Source organism: Schistocerca nitens, chromosome 5 (genome assembly GCF_023898315.1).
Source record: "Schistocerca nitens isolate TAMUIC-IGC-003100 chromosome 5, iqSchNite1.1, whole genome shotgun sequence".
NCBI classification, from domain to species: Eukaryota; Metazoa; Arthropoda; class Insecta; order Orthoptera; family Acrididae; genus Schistocerca; species Schistocerca nitens.
Window position 1 is genome coordinate 620776563 of NC_064618.1, and position 17866 is coordinate 620794428.

General features: G+C 44.9%; 1 protein-coding gene across 1 annotated transcript in view; it reads right to left on the reverse strand.

The window, feature by feature from the left end:
- Positions 1 to 17866, reverse strand: part of LOC126260623 (trace amine-associated receptor 8a-like) — a 198407-nt gene that overhangs the window by 63738 nt on the left and 116803 nt on the right. Inside the window, exon 3 of the mRNA XM_049957961.1 lies at positions 13266 to 13473. Within this exon, the coding sequence (XP_049813918.1) occupies positions 13266 to 13473 (208 nt within the window). The remainder of the gene's footprint in view (positions 1 to 13265; positions 13474 to 17866) is intronic.

A 17866-nucleotide genomic window follows, 5' to 3' on the forward strand; every position in this document is an offset into this window, starting at 1 on the left:
TGCCGCTCTGGCGGGGGCCGGTCCCGTCCTTAACACGCAATCTCTGAGGTACCCTCCGACCAGCTTCTCTTCATATACCGATCAATGTGGCATCTATATCACCATTATTGTACCATGTCGCCAATTGTTTCATAGAACTTAGCTACGTTCGGGCCGCTCTTCCAGTCACCCGTCTTCCCCGTACAAAAGACTATTATCATTTATTTATACTGTCTAACCCTTGCAACCTCATGGTGCTACAGCATCCTGACATTCACTGGCGAACGGTTTGGGGGTGTGTGCAAGCACCCTTTTTACCGTCATCTGTGATGCACTCTGGTTTGTTTTAGTCTATGGCAAATTCCTGACCAATAGTCGACTTTACCGCATAGAACTGGCCACCTCCCCACTCTGCCCTGACTGTCAGCTCGAAGACACCGACGACCACCGTCATACGTGCCCACTAAAAGGAAATGTTTTGCTCCTCATCCAACTAATCGTGGGCTTTTCCCTCCATGCTCCGCCAACGAGGGTAACCTAAGATTTCTTGTTGTTGCCCCAGACATTTCACTACCCTCTTGCTAAGCAGAATACACTCGTCTGCTTTCGAGGACAGGCTTTAGAATACCTCTTTCAGAGTGGTCCGCATACAGTCCTCGACTTCTGGCACAAAGTTGTGACCGCGCATAGCACCCTCACCCGGAAACCATCTTATCGACAAACTTTTGCCGGTTATCTCCGCAGCGTCTTCCTTGACCCCCCTCAAAGTTGCGGTGTGCCATGCCTACCCGTCACATGATGCAACACCCTTATAAAAAAAATAAAAAAAAGACAAAGGAAGAAGACAAAATGTGTTTTTGTTGTATTTCAGGTTTTTCTAATATTTTTGTTAAACTAACAATCATTTGTATATGTTGAAATTGTACCTTGAAGAACTGTTGCATTATATATATATACTGTTACTCCGTTCAAAAAAAAAGAAAGGGAAACGACTTCAGTTAGCAATAGAACTGTCCTCGCTCCCGGGTCCGAACCCTGCCATGAGTTAACTTTTGATTAAAAAAAAGTGGTCAGCGCGACGGAATGTCATACCTAACGGCCCGGGTTCAAAAAAACCTAAGGACATCACACACATCCATGCCCGAGGCAGGATTTGAACCTGCGACCGTAGCGGTCACGCGGTTCCAGACTGAAGCGCCTATAACAGCACGGCCACACCGGCCGGCGGCCCGGGTTCGATTCCCGGATGGGTCGGAAATTTTCTCCACTCAGGGACTGGGGGGTGTTGTGTTATCATATCATCCTCATTTCATCCCCATTGACACGCAAGTCGCCGAAGTGGCGTCAACTCGAAAGACTTGCACCAGGCGAACGCTCTACCGGCCGGGAGACCCTAGCCACACGGCATCTTATTTACATTGACACGTATTCGTTTTTAAAAAGTGACACTGCACCCTTTACACAAACTGAGATGATGTCTGTATTTACATTGTCACAGTATTCCTTTCAAAAATGTGGGACTATATGGTTTATGCAAAATGAGATGAGGTCTGTCGGTGCGATCTTCGTTGTAGCAAGCATATGAATCATACCTGGATAGTGAGCTCACGTTTATTTAGTTAGAGATTTCAATTGTTTTCATTTGTTTTAAGAGCATAAGACTACATACTTTACACAATATGAGGGGATATCTATTGCTACAATACTCATTGTAGTAAGCTTAAGAATCACACATGGAGAGTAAGTTTACACTTATGCCGCTAAAGAGTTTATAGATTTTAATATACTATTTGCACTGTCACTGTATACAGTGCCTTATGTCGTTTCTCTCCACGAAATCAGTGCGGAGTGAGTTTTTCCCAACAACTCTCAAGTGGAGGAGGGAAGGGGAAGTAATTAGGGTAGGGCAGGGAAGTGGAAAACGGGTGGCAAGTGGGAGGGAGGGGAGGTACTGCTGATGACCATTCAGTTCTTCATCTGTGACGGATTTTCAGGTATTTCACTATTGTTCTATGGGGGCCAATCTTACTGACAAATAGATTAACAACCTGCAAGAAGCTACCTGTTCTTGAGACTTTTATCTGTTATCCGTCTGTGACTGATTTCTACAGACTAGAAACAGTATATGACTGTCAGTAGATTGATCTCTTTGTGTACCATCTGCGACAGGTTGGAACAGACCTGGAAAAGTGGTATCCCTAACTTTGATGGGTGCGGGGTGTGTGTGTGTGTGTGGGGGGGGGGGGGGAGGGGGGGAGGGAGGAAGGGAGATTGAAGCGAAGATAAGATTGTTTTCATGTTGGTTAGTCCATATCTACACATTTTGGTGAACACACATGCAGCTGGAGCCAGTCTCTCCTGGTGAAATGCTTTGGGGTCGATTTTTGTGGTAGTTGTTTCATCACTAGTCCATGTGTAGCGTTATGGCACGTTGTTTACAAGCGCTGGTTTTTTTATTTCGATTTGCAATTAGAACAGTGATGCATTTTCCGTAGTTCTGGTTGCTTATATTGGTTTTCCTGCATTTCAGTGATATTTTTCTGCCCTTACCCTTCTTACCATATGTGTATACAGCTTCCGTAGCAACTATTTTATTTGTAGATCGATAGGGCAATACTCTTCCCACACTTCTGCGATACTTTGCTGTCCTAGCTCTTCTTGCCATGTATCTGTTTACAAGCTCCTCAGCAGCTACTCACTTGCAGATTGGTAGAAGCAATTGTTTCAGCAACTGCTGTAGGATTGTTCCCCGCCAATTTCGAGCGTTACTGTGGGCTATGGCACGCAGCAAGGTGAAAATCTACATACACACGATTGGAAAGGGCCGGACAGTGTGGCCGAGCGGTTCTAGGCGCTTCAGTATGAAACCACGCGACCGCTACGGTCACAGGTTCGAATCCTGCCTCGGGCATGGATGTGTGTGATGTCCTTAGGTTAGTTAGGTTTAAGTAGTTCTAAGTCTAGGGGACTGATGACCTCAGATGTTAAGTCCCATAGTGCTCAGAGCCATTTGAACCATTTGATTATAAAAGGAAACAAAACTTCTTACAAGCATCCTCAGTCGGGCTCCAATTACCAAGGTGAACACCAGTGGTTCATTCAGTCTGGAGTAGTGGAATAGAATGAAATTGTCTCCAGCACTGTGGATTGACTGGCCATTTCAAGAAACACAAACAGGTTCAGCACATGCAGTAGTCTCCATGAGTTACGAAATGCATCCTCAGTCCAATCTCTTGCCTCATCATTATTTTCTGGGAAATATTCCGCATATCCTATCCATTATAATCTCCTTACTCACCTATTAAACTCATTTCTGTCCAACATGAGCACGCCAATTTTACGCAGTTGCATTTCTTTGAATTTCAAGCAGCAAGAGTGTCAGGTAAGTGTCAGCTCGGTTTCCCCACCAAAATTTAGGAAATTCTTCCCGCAGTATAATACACATATGAATAGATGAACACAAATCCCATGGCAGTACCCTACATACTTCCTCTCTAGCAGCTCAGCACAAAGTAAGTCTTTTTCCCACCAGTTCACAAGTGGGGGAGGGGAGGAGCCCTGTCTCCCACAAAGTGATTAAATAAAGAAAATGCAAATAGACTTTTATAAAGAAACAGTATATCCTGTGCATTGTAACTAACACTGATTCGAATTTCGTGTTGTGAGATCCTTTCACACCAAGAGTTCATCACAGGCTGAGAGTTCCCCTCTAACTTGCAGATGGAGAATGGTGTGGGAGGGGAGGGGAGGGGATGTGGTGGAAGTGGAGGGGTGGGGAGGGGAGGGAAGTGTCTTAGAACTGAAATGGGAAGGAGTTGACCAAAAATGTCCCAGGATTGACATACTTTTCCCAGAGAGGTGGGGGTGGGAGATGGAGGGAATGGCTTAGTGGTTTCTTATATGGGTGGAATATTCCAGGGGGTCAGTAAAACAATATATTAAGGGGAGGTGAACGGGGATAACTTGCCCCTGAATGTTTTCTTGCCTCTGGATGTAAGCTAACTGCACAAATATATGCGCTTTTACCCTCCTCTCCCCCATACTCCACTACTTTCTACTTTTGACTATATTGTTTGGTGTCCATCCTGAAGCGTCACGTAAACTGTGTCAACTCTATACCTTGTGTTACCATATTTTCACTGTGCATTGTATGAGGTGGAATTTGCATGTAACCCAAATATTTTGCTAAATCGCCTAAATCATTAGGTGGCCATGCGTGTGTGTTGTCCTTAGCGTAAGTTAAAAATGGTTCAAATGGCTCTGAGCACTGTGGGACTTAACATCTGAGCTCATCAGTCCCCTAGAACTTAGAACTGCTTTAACCTAACTAACCTAAGGACATCACACACATCCATGCCCGAGGCAGGATTCGAACCTGCGACCGTAGCGGTCGCGCGGTTCCAGACTGAAGCGCCTAGAACCGCTCGGCCACACTGGTCTGCCTAGCGTAAGATAGTGTAAGTTAGATTAAGTAGTGTGTAAGTCCAGGGACCAATGACCTCAGCATTTTGGTCCCATAGGATCTTACCAACACCAATTCCACCACCAATCAACCCTTCAAAATGACACACGTCATTTTAGACGGACAACCTATGCTGACCTATTGTGTGTGTGTGTGTGTGTGTGTGTGTGTGTATTGAACTTGGGACCTAGAAACGACGGAGAGGCTTCACCCTCCCGTAGCCGTCAATGGTTCACAACCCCACAACAGGTCACAGCAGTCCACCCACCCCACCGTCGCCCCACTCCGGACACAGGGCTATTGTCTGGTTCGGCCCTCAGTGGCTCCCTCCCGGAACGTCTCATACCAGACGAGTGTAGAGTATTTATGGTATACGCGTACGTGGAGAGAGTGTGAAGCAATCGCCGACAAAGTGTAACTGAGGCGGAACAAGGGGAACCAGCCCGCATTCGCCGAGGCAGATGGAAAACCACCTTAAAAACCTTCAACTGGCTGGCCGGCACACCGGACCTCGACACTAATCCATCGGGCGGATTCGTGCCGGTGACGGACTTCCTGCTCGGAAAGCAGCGCGTTAGACAGCACGGCTAACTGGGCAGGCTACCTAGGGATTACTACAAACAACTTCAACTGGAACCATCACATAGAAAAGCTAGTGGAAGAGGCAAACCAAACACTTAGAAGATTCAACATACTTAGCAACGACACTGCCTAAACTACGTTCGTCCGCCCTCATCTGGAGAACAGCTGCATCATATGGGATCCTTACCAGATGGGATTGACGGAGGAGATCGAGAAGCTTCATTGAATAGTAAGATATTTTTCATTATCGCGAAATACGAAAGAAAGTGTCATGGATGTGACATGTAATTTGGGGTGGCAATCATTAAAACACGGATGCGCCTTTCGTTTTTTCTTTTTTGGCAGTTTCAATCAACAAATGTCTCTTTTGAATGCCAATATATGGTTTGGAATTCCACCTGAAATGTAAGAGAAATCAGAGATCGCACTGAATGCAGTAGGCCTTTAGTTTCCCACGTGGTATTCGAGAGTGGAAAGTCGAAAAACAGTCTGAAACTTCTTGCATGAACCCTCTGCCACAAAGTAGTCATGTAGATGTTTAGCTGGCCATCAGTTGAAAGTTTCCGGTTCCTGTGGCTGCTTGCCCCTCATAATATAGTTATCAGCCTCGCTCACTCACTTACAAGGGGAGGCCAGGGCGTCGGATCATGTATTTCCATTAAACTATGAACACTTTTATTAGTCCACTACGTAAACATAGTGTGCTAGTAGTAAAGCGCACTACTTAGACATTTCTGGAATATCGCAAAAGAAATTTTGCGCGTAATCGTTGGATCGCTGGAGGAAGTCCGGCTCTTTTTTCTTTCTTTCCTAATTTACATTTTTTATAGCGCTGATCACGTTGTTTCACATATATTACATTCTGAAATTAACGCAATGAAAAGAAACGCGTATATTTGCTCGGACTTTTACTGAATTGCCAATGTTATTTGACTTTTTACTAACTTCTATTATTACACCAAATATTATATCCGTCCACAAGTAAACGACCAACGCATAAAGTTTTCCTGAAAATGTTTGCCTGTCGTGATTTGCGAACTCGCTTTACCGGCAATCAGGTAAGCTATCCGTTATTGCTTTGCATCTGGATGCCTCTATCTGCAGCCGGCCGCGGTGGTCTCGCGGTTCTAGGCGCGCAGTCCGGAACCGTGGGACTGCTACGGTCGCAGGTTCGAATCCTGCCTCGGGCATGGATGTGTGTGATGTCCTTAGGTTAGTTAGGTTTAAGTAGTTCTAAGTTCTAGGGGACTGATAACCACAGCAGTTGAGTCCCATAGTGCTCAGAGCCATTTTGAACCTCTATCTGCAGACACAGGTTGCCAGTACGAGCGACAGGCTTGGAAAGCCCAAGTGATACATCGATAAATAAAGGTATAAATACCTTTGTTCACTAACACAGTGAGTTACAGTACACCATCATATGAAGATAAAGTACGATTGAACATCGAATGTACTTTACTGTTTTTATGTTTTCTTCTTGTCCCCTTAAATCGTCCTTCGTTTTTAAACTACGAAATCCATTTATCTTGAGAATTTGTACATTCCTATCGGGGCATTATTTTGCCAGTCTCACTACTTTTATTTATGTCTCCACCGGAGTGAGTCCACCTTTGGAGTGGAAAAATTTTCATCTTCACGGAATAGGCCTTCTTGATCTATTTCGTTCGAATGAGTATATTGACGGTAGACCGATAAATTTCTTCTCCAGTCGTCGTTGCATCTGCAAAAATCTTTGTTAATTATTCTGTATCAATAACTCCGCTTCTTGAAGGATACTATGACAGTACACAATCGCACCTTTTAACTGGCGCTTTGCAACTTCTTTATGCATTGAATCTTCATGACATTCTTCATCCGCAGTAGTCAAATAATTGGGAGTACCTCCGTTTTTGCAATAAAAAATGTAAATTTTGTGTTTTTCAAAAAGTTCGTACCATTCGTTCTTGCTACACTGGTAAGGTCTCACCGCTACGCAAGTCAACTGTCGAATGTGGTCAGTCTCAGTGTCTGCAGTTCGAAGCGTCCAAGTACAAAGCCATTCAGGTTACCGTCTCGATTACAGGTCTAAGATTGGCTGATTGGTTGGTTGGATGATCCGGGGGGGGGGGGAGTGGACCAAGCTGCGAGGTCATCGGTCCCATCGGATTAGGGAAGGATGTGGGAGGAAGTCGGCCGTGCCCTTTCAAAGGAACCATCCTGGCAGTTGCCTGGAGCGATTTAGGGAAATCACGGAAAACGTAAATCATGATGGCCGGACGCGAGTTTGCACCGTCGTCCTCCCGCATGCGAATCCAGCGTGTTAATCGCTGGGCCACCTCGCTCGGTCAGGCCTAAAAGATTTCGCAAATCACTACACGCAGACATTTTCAGGAAAACATTATGCGTTTGGTCGTTTACTTGTCGATAGTTATATCTAATATTTGTTGTAATAATGACAATTAGTAGCCCGCAGCTCGTGGTCGTGCGGTAGCGTTCTCGCTTCCCACGCCCGGGTTCCCGGGTTCGATTCCCGGCGGGGTCAGAGATTTTCTCTGCCTCGTGATGGCTGGGTGTTGTGTGATGTCCTTAGGTTAGTTAGGTTTAAGTAGTTATAAGTTCTAGGGGACTGAAGACCGCAAATGTTAAGTCCCATAGTGCTCAGAGCCATTTGAACCATGACAATTAGTAAATAGCCAAATAAAATTTGTTGTTCAATGAACGTTCATGAAATAAAAACAAGCAAATACAGGTGATGACTTTTCACTATATTATGTTTCAAATGTAATATACAGTATATGAAACTACGACCATAGTTCGAAAAAAGTACATAAATTAGAAAAAAATAATAATGAGCGGTACTAGATCCAGCGATTCACAGATTACGGAGCTTGACCGCTAACCAAATGACCTAGTAGATAGTGTCGTAAGTTCCATGCGGCTTTTCGCGGATGATGCTGTAGTATACAGAGAAGTTGCAACATTAGAAAATTGCAGCGAAATGCAGGAATATCTGCAGCGGATAGGCACTTGGTGCAGGGAGTGGCAACTGACCCTTAACATAGACAAATGTAATGTATTGCGAATACATAGAAAGAAGGATCCTTTATTGTATGATTATATGATAGCGGAACAAACACTGGTAGCAGTTCCTTCTGTAAAATATCTGGGAGTATGCGTAAGGAACGATTTGAAGTGGAATGATCATATAAAATTAATTGTTGATAAGGCGGGTGCCAGGTTGAGATTCATTGGGAGAGTCGGCGCTCTGCATCACGGTGTAGCTTGCTGTCCAGGTTTCGAGAGGGGACGTTTCTGGATGAGGTATCGAATATATTGCTTCCCCCTACGTATACCCCCCTAGGAGATCACGAATGTAAAATTAGAGGGATCCGAGCGTGCACGGAGGCTTTCTGGCAGTCGTTCTTCCCGCGAACCATACGCGACTGGAACAGGAAAGGGAGGTAATGACAGTGGCACGTAAAGTGCCCTCCGCCACACACCGTTGGGTGACTTGCGGAGTATAAATGTTGATGTAGATGTAGATGTAGATCATGCCATCCTGTGCTGAGAGGGCACAACGTGCCGATACGTCATCGACGCATAAAACTTCTTTTGCGATTTTGTCGAAATCATGTAGTAGTACGCCTTACTACTTGCACATTATGTAGTCCTAATGGTCTAATAAAAGCATTCAAAATGTGAAGTAAAATTGTGTTCCGAACGTCGTGGTCTTGCCCTTGTTAGTTATTACCCAATGTGCGTCTAGTCAATAGGGCTATAACACAGCAACAAAAGGGGTTTACGTTTCCGTGGAATGCAGTTACAGCTGTGCCGTGACATCGCTGTACAGATTACGGCGCTTTATGTCTTACAGCTCAAAGCTGGGTGACCTGCACCGCGGCAAAACGACTTCAATTACTGCAGGAAGACGAGACATACTAGCGCAAGTACGCAATGAATTTTACTATCGGCTGGAAGGTTATCATTTTTCCGATGGAGGGCAGATGCAAATTTTGTGAAAAGTAAATTAGAACTTGATCTTGAACGTAAATGCAAAGAAGTAACACAAGTTCAAAAGCCTAACTGTCCTAAGAGTAAGTAAATTTCACCTCATGTTTCTGTCATCATTCATAGAAAAGATATACATGTGAATCTTTTATTTGCGGCGACTTGCAGTTGCATTACAACGGTTTGTAAATGGAATATAAGATCTTCATCAAAGGAAAACCGGAATTACCATCTGTCTCTTTGTTACGAGGTTCGGTCAACAAGTAAGGTGACAAGAGCTCTCACGGCACGCGGTAAATGAGACAATCCAAACTTCTAATCATTTCGGTAGACAGAGGTAGTTGTCCGTTTGCGCTTCGAAATATATTTTCAAAGTGGAGGGGTTTAGGGATACATGGTCGGCGATTGAACTGCGAAGTGTTGCGTTGCATTGAAGCAAAGGGCCCCTACAGATTTTCATCGCCTACTAATAGAAGTTTATGGGGCAAATGGTTTTCGGCCCGGAATTTGATGAAGGCAGAACACATGTGAAAGACGACCGACCATAGGTCAGCTTGCCCGCCCGGCTATCAGCGCAGTCTAACGCGCTGCTTTCCTAGCGGGTAGTCCGTCCCCGGCTCGAATCCACCCGGCGGATTAGTGTCGTGGTCCGGTGTGCCTGCCTGCTTGTGGATGGTTTTTAAGGCGGATCTGCCTTGGTGAATACCGGCTGGTTCCCCTTGTTCCGCCTCAGTTACACATTGTCGGCGATTGCTTCGCACTCTCTCCACATACGCGTACACCTTAAATACGCTACTGGCATGAGACGTTCACTCATACGAAAAACTTCATACATTTTATGCTTACAGTCAATTACCACTTCTTGCATCTTGCTGATATCTAGATTAAATCTTTTTTTTATCTTCTGGTATCTACAGTACATGGTAAATGACAACATCATCTACAGACAATCTAAGAGGGCTGTCCAGTTTGTATCCTGAATTGTTTTTATAGATTAGGAACATCAGAGGGGCTATAACATTTCCTTTAGGAAACCCAGATATCGCTTCCTACTTTATGAGTTTCTGTCAGTTACTACGAATTGTCACCTATCTATCAGGATATCACGAATATAGTAACACAACACCGACGATGCTTCCGAGGTATACAGTTTGATTAGAGGCCGCTTGTGACTAGCGGCGTCAAAAGGTTTCTGCAAATATAGAAATATGATGTCAATCTGATGTCTCCTGTCGATAGCAGGTACTATCTCGTTCGAACAAAGAGCCAGCTGTGTTACACAAGGAGTATTTTTTGCAAAGCCGTGTCACTAGGTCTTTTTCTTCTGGGTAATTTGTGTGTTTCAAAATCCTACTTCAAATCAATATCAACGATATGGTGCTCAACGATATGGTGCTAAAATTCAGAGAATTACTTCTGTATCGTTTATCGTGTTTTGCACGAACCTGTACTATTTTTCAGTGCTTAGGTCCGAATTTTTCGTCGAACAAGCTGTTGCAGATGTGGGTTGGATAAAAAGTACTGACAACAGTGTTTTAATTCATACCAGACTTTATTGAGAGATATTCACCGTATTGCATGCCCTCAATATATTCGCTCCAGATCTCTATCACCTTGCCACACAGTGATTGAAGGCATTGTACACAGCGCGCTCATCTCTGCCCATGTCTCTCATGGACAGCCCTTTGTCTGAATGATGTCTTCTCTTGTACTGTATCGTGTGCCGTGTAGAAGTTCCTTCTTTTTGGCGAACAGGTTGTAATCGAATGGACATATAGGGTGAATACGGTGGATGTTCCGGTATTTCCTACCTCCACATGCGCAGCAGCTCCTGCATGTGATTCGCCATGTGGCATTATGAGCTGTCATGATGGGTGATGGGATACAGTGCTAGAAAGTGCCGTCGTTTTTCCTCAGTGCGGCACGAAGGTGATGTCCCAAGAAACTACTGTAATAGGCCGCAGTGACCGTTTGTCCCTGTGGTACAAAGTGATGCGGGATTAACCGATAGATGTCATACGCCGCAACAACCATCGCTTTGGCACCGACTGGTTCATGGCGCACGTACTGTGGGCGAGGAGAACCAGGACGCTTCCATTCATTGGATTGCCGCTTTAATAGTCGCTTGTACGACCGATCCCAGGTTTCGTACCCTTCCACGGTAGATTTCACCCTTCCTGTGGTAACGATTGAGCAATTCCTCTGCAAGTGCATAACGATGCCACTGTTGCACCTCGGTCATTGCATGTGGTATCAAACCACTGCAATGTCGCGGAAACAAGGAATATAGTGCAAAATGTGTAGCACTGTTTTATGGTACACGCCAGCTTCTGCAGCTAACTCACGCTCAGTCCAGTTCATATCCAGCGGGAAGGCAAGGAGTTCAGTTGTCATATTCTCAATTGAGGGGTCCCCCGAACGGGGTAGATCGCTGCCATCCCAGAACACTGTCCTCCATGACATCACCGTACGATATCGCAATGCTGCATCACCACTCGCCTCATGCTGTCGCCGAAGATATTGTTGTGCACCTCAACCACGTGCCGCCTAAATATTGGTCCACGCACTTTGTTTGTGTTCCCTAAACATACTGTCTGGGTGCTTCAACATTACTGCCCCCCCCCGGCACTTCCAGACAATACACACTACAAGTGACACAAACACAGCAGTCGCTGCACACTGCACTACTTCAACTGCTATAACTACAGCTACAGCTGTAGTCAGCGTGCTTGCCATTTGACAGACTCTGTCATTTTACAACATCGTTGCCACTACTTTTAATCAAATCCTGATATCATTGGTAAAAACAAAGTTTTTCATATTAGATGGATTGTGCTGCCGCCTAATGCCAGCCTAATGCCGCCTAATGCTGTGGTCATTAGTCCCCTATAACTTAGAACTACTTAAACCTAACCAACCTAAGGACATCATACACATCCATGCCCGAGGCAGGATTCGAACCTGCGACCGTAACAGTCGCACGGTTACGGACTGCACGCCTAGAACCGCGAGACCACCGCGGCCGGCGTGGTCAGTTAGTTAGGTGCCACTTGTGTCATACGTCTATACGCGAAATTTCCACACTCCAAAACATTCCTAGGTCCACTGTTTCCGACGTGATAGTGAGGAAACACGTACAGCAAAAAAGCGTACAGGCCGACTTCGTCTGTTGACTGACAGAGGCCGCCGAAAGTTGAAGAGGGTCGTAATACGTAATAGGCAGACATTTATCCAGACCATAACACAGGAGTTCCAAAGGATCCAGTGCAAGTACTATGACAGTTAGGCGGGAAAGAAAACTTGGATTTCATGGTCTAAAAGCTGCTCATAAGCCACTCATCACGCCAGTAAATGCCAAACAACGATTGGTGTAGGAAGCTTAAAAATTGGACAACTGAACAGTGGGAAAACGTTGTGAGGAGTGACGAATCACGGTACACAATGTGGCGATGCGATGGCGGGGTGTGGGTATGGTGAATGCCCGGTGAATGTCATCTGCCAGCGTGTGTAGTGCCAACAGTAAAATTCGGAGGCGGTAGTGTTATGGTGTGGCAGTGTTTTTCATGGAGGGGGCTTGCACCCCTTGTTGTTTTGCGTGACAATATCACAGCACAGGCCTACATTGATGTTTTAAACCCCTTCTTGTTTCCCATTGTTGAAGAGAAATTCGGGGATGGCGATTGCGTGTTTCAACACGACCAAGCATCTGTTCATAATGTACGGCCTGTGGCGGAGTGGTACCCGACAGTAACATCCCTGTAATTACTGGCGTGCACATAGTCCTGACCTGAATACTATAGAACACCTTTGGGATGTTTTGGAACGCCGACTTCGTGCCAGGCCTCACCGACCGACATCGATACTTCTCCTTAATGTAGCACTCCCTGAGGAATGGGCTGCCATTCCCAAGAAACCTTGCAGCACCTGATTGAACGTATGCCCGCGAGAGTGGAAGCTGTCATCAAGGCTAAGGGTGGGCCAACACCACAATGAATTCCAGCATTACTGATGGAGGGCGCCACGAACTTGTATGTCATTTTCAGCCAGGTGTCCAGATACTTTTGATCACATAGTGTTCTTGGTCAGCACACATAAGTGAACAGATTAAGATTTACCTGGCGTTTGTATCTTCAGACATGTAGAGGATATAAAATCGGATGAGAATTTCTGCAGCACACTGTGCACATCACTACACAGAACAATGAGTTAGTCATGCCGCTGGTTTCAGCACCGCAACTACCTGCTGGCGACTTACTTGTAGTTGCAGGTGGGGCTCTGGTAGCCCTGTCCCGGGACGGACGAGAAGTACACAAAGAAGAAGGCGGCCGGCAGCAGCCACAGCAGCGCGATGCAGGCGGACGTGTTGCGGTGTGTCATGATGGCCGGGTAGTGCAGCGGCCGCAGGATGCCCAGGTAGTGGTTCGCCGCCAGCGCCAGCAGGTGCGCCACCGCCGCGATGATGCCTGAGGAGGGGCGCACTCAGCCGCAACCACGCACATCTGAGGTTGCTCACAGTTCCAATCAAAATATCTGGAAAGTGTACTGCTATCTGAGTCGAAACCAGGCCCCTGAAGTAGACAACATTCCATTAGAACTACGGACGGCCTTGGGAGAGCCAGTCCAGACAAAACTCTACCATCTTGTGAGCAAGATGTATGAGACAGGCGAAATACCCTCAGGCTTCAAGAAGAATATAATAATTCCAATCCCAAAGAAAGCAGGTGTTGACAGATGTGAAAATTACCGAACTATCATTTAAATAAGTCACAGGTGCAAAATACTAACGCGAATCTTTACAGACGAATGGAAAAACTGGTAGAAGTCGACCTCGGGGAAGATCAATTTGGATTCCGTAGAAATGTTGGAGCACGTGAGGCAATACTGACCCTACGACTTATCTTAGAAGAAAGATTAAGGAAAGGCAAACCTACGTTTCTAGCATTTGTAGACTTAGGGAAATCTTTTGACAATGTCGACTGGAATACTCTCTTTCAAATTCTAAAGGTGTCAGGGGTAAAATACAGGGAGCGAAAGGCTATTTACAAATTGTGCAGAAACCAGATGGCAATTATAAGAGTCGAGAGACATGAAAGGGAAGCAGTGGTTGGGAAGGGAGTGAGACAGGGTTGTAGCCTCTCCCCGATGTTATTCAATCTGTATATTGAGCAAGCAGTAAAGGAAATAAAAGAAAAATTCGGAGTAGGTATTGTAATCCATGGAGAAGAAATAAAAGCTTTGAGGGTCTCCGATGACATAGTAATTCTGTCAGAGGCAGGAAAGGACTTGGAAGAGCAGTTGAACGGAATGGACAGTGTCTTGAAAGGAGGATATAAGATGAACATCAACGAAAGCAAAACGAGGATAATGGAATGTAGTCGAATTAAATCGGGTGATGCTGCGGGAGTTAGATTAGGAAACGAGACGCATAAAGTAGTAAAGGAGTTTTTCTATTTGGAGAGCAAAATAACTGAAGATGGTCAAAGTAGAGAGGATATAAAATGTAGACTGGCAATGGCAAGGAAAGCGTTTCTGAAGAAGAAAAGTTTGTTAACATCGAGTATAGATTTAAGTGTCAGGAAGTCGTTTCTGAAAGTATTTGTATGCAGTGTAGCCATGTATGGAAGTGAAACATGGACGATAAATAGTTTGGACAAGAAGAGAATAAAAGCTTTCGAAATGTGGTGTTACAGAAGAATGCTGAAGATTAGAGGGGTAGATCACATAACTAATAAGGAGGTATTGAATAGATTTGGGGAGAAGAGGAGTTTGTGGCACAACTTGACAAGAAGGAGGGACCGGTTGGTAGGATATGTTCTGAGGCATCAGGGGATCACAAATTTAGTACTGGAGGACAGTGTGGAGGGTAAAAATCGTAGAGGGAGTCCAAGAGATGAATGCACTAAGCAGATTCAGAAGGATGTAGGTTGCAGTAAGTACTGGGAGATGAAGAAGCTTGCATAGGATAGAGTAGCTTGGAGAGCTGCATCTAACCAATCTCAGGACTGAAGACCACGACAACAAACAACAACCTTATTGTGTTGTGAATTGTAGCTAACTGTGTTATTAGTTACTTCCGACAGTTTTCATTTTCTTCCCCCTTAGCATCAAAAGCATTTTCATTCATCTGATTCTGTCATGTACAAATTCATAAACATTTTGTCCTGGTATACTCGTCATTGCACTACTACTATACCAGCCAATCATAATGATCTTTAAAACATAGTTAAGAATTTTATAGCACCCTTGCGGGATTGTTAGAAGAAAAAAAAGGGCACAATAATCTGTGTTGCACATTAATTATCCCCATGACGTCCTTTTAGAACGACTCACAAAAAAGACCGCGAAATCTAATCTAAATGGGTTTTCCATAAAGATCGCATTATAAAGTTGTCCACTAACTTCGTTATCAGTGTCTTCCAACACGACAGCTATGTATTTCCTTTTGAGCGGGCTAGGAGTGGAACGGAGAGATCAGTTTGAGCTTGGCTGGAAACAAGTACCATCTTGTGCTCGACCCAAGAGACCAGTAAAGTACCAGAAGAGGACTCACTAGCATACAACTTCACTGCAATAACTTCCGACACTGATCGTATTTCCAGTTTGTAAGCGACAGCAGCGCAGTAGCTACGGTGGCAGCCTGAACTAACAACCGCAAACATCAGATGTGCATTCGAGCAATAAATTCTGGCGAGGCAGTGTTAAGCAGTGTGCATGTTCAAAATGGATCAAATGGCTCTGAGCACTATGGGACTCAACTGCTGTGGTCATAAGTCCCCTAGAACTTAGAACTACTTAAACCTAACTAACCTAAGGACAGCACACAACACCCAGCCATCACGAGGCAGAGAAAATCCCTGACCCCGCCGGGAATCGAACCCGGGAACCCGGGCGTGGGAGTGTGCATGTGGTCATGCGTAGTATTTCAGCGTTGTTGAGTCACAAATCGCAGTGGAGCGATATCTCGAAGCCAAGTGTTCGACATTTTCCAGAGTATTTTGAAGAAGAGAGAAATATGTCCTCCACATCTTGACTCCTGCGCAAAAAACTACGACGCTTGGACGCCTACCGCGACTTGACTGAAATAAAATAGCAGACAGTTCTTTTCTGAAAAAGAAAAGAATCATCACAGACGTGGCTTGGCTTTATCAATACTAACCCAGCACGAAACGACAAAGTGCAGAATAGGCTTCTGATGGCTTGACGATACCTAAGGTGTGAATGTGACGCGTGAGTTGAATAATATCCAAAAGAAATAGTTTTCTCGCAATTTCACATTCACGTGGTTTTGTGAGCGTTCTGTGCGTTGTACGTAATATATCACTATGTGGAATACATGAAGCACTGAAACTACCGTCTTAACTTTTATCTGTTTTTTATTAATCCAGTCTCGAAATGTTTCGAATTCACAGAATACAACTCTATAACTACACGTTTTTAATGTTATTGTCATACTAACAAACGTTCCTTTTTAACTTTTCTACCCAACATTTCACGTAGACTGACTTTCTTGAAACTGTGTACATCACAATCATAAAAAGTCCGTATGAATTTCCACTGTGTTTACTGACTTCTCTGCCAAATTGGGTGATTTTAGTTACTATAACACATTTCTGTCTAAGCTGACCACAGGAGCAATTTCAAGTTTATGAACGAGCATTCGATTGAAGCCTGTGCATACTACAACGATGCCCTTGTATACGTTAGAAACAGGACTACATGTTGCAACTGAGCGAAAAGGCCAAACAAGCACAAAAAATACCTAAGCACAAGATTACTACAAGAGACTGATGCATGAATTACTTCAATGAAGATGCATACCCGACTGTTTGCGGTAATCTTCCAGCTTGGTACAAGCAGTTTGAGCGACCTGCGTTTCAGATTTGCTACTTATTTTATAAAACAGCTTCCAAATTACACAAGCGAGGCTGAGTGGGCCTACTTTCAGACATTTCTAGCACAGAAATATATGAGGCGGGCACTAGTAATTGGATATGGAGCACTGTCACAAACGCTAGCCACTTAAAGGTATATGCCGGTCGCGGTGGTCTCGCGGTTAAGGCGCTCAGTCCGGAACCGCGAGACTGCTACGGTCGCAGGTTCGAATCCTGCCTTGGGCATGGATGTGTGTGATGTCCTTAGGTTAGTTAGGTTTAAGTAGTTCTAAGTTCTAGGGGACTGATGACCACAGCAGTTAAGTCCCATAGTGCTCAGAGCCATTTGAACCATTTGAACTTAAAGGTATACATCCTCAAGCCACTTTAAAGTGAGCTTTAGTCGATACTCCACACCATTATCAGCTATAATTTTAGACATAATCCTATATCTGCATCTACATCATACTCCGCATGTTACCTAACGGTGTGTGGCGGAGGGTACTTCTGGTACCACTAACTGAACCCTCTTCAGCGTTCCACTCGAGAGCGGCACGTAAGAGGAATGAACCGGTAGGTCTCTGTGTTAGCTCTGGTTCCTCGAATTTTCTCGTCGTGGTCATTTTGCGAGATGTATGTGGGAGGAAGTAAAATGTTAAAGTGGCTCTGAGCACAATGGGACTTAACAGCTGAGGTCACCAGTCCCATAGAACTTAAAACTACTAAAACCTAACTAACCTAAGGACATCACACACTTCCGTGCCAGAGGCTGGATTCGAACCTGCGACCGTAGCAGTCACGCGGTTCCGGACTGATGCGCCTAGAACCGCTCGGCCACCGCGTCCGGCAAGTAAAATGTTGTCCGACTCTTGCCAGAAAGAGCTCTCGTGAAATTTTAATAGTAAAAGTCTCCGTGATGCACAACGCCTCTCTTGCAACGTCTGCCATTGGAGTTTGTTGAGCATCTCCGGAACGCTCTCGCGCC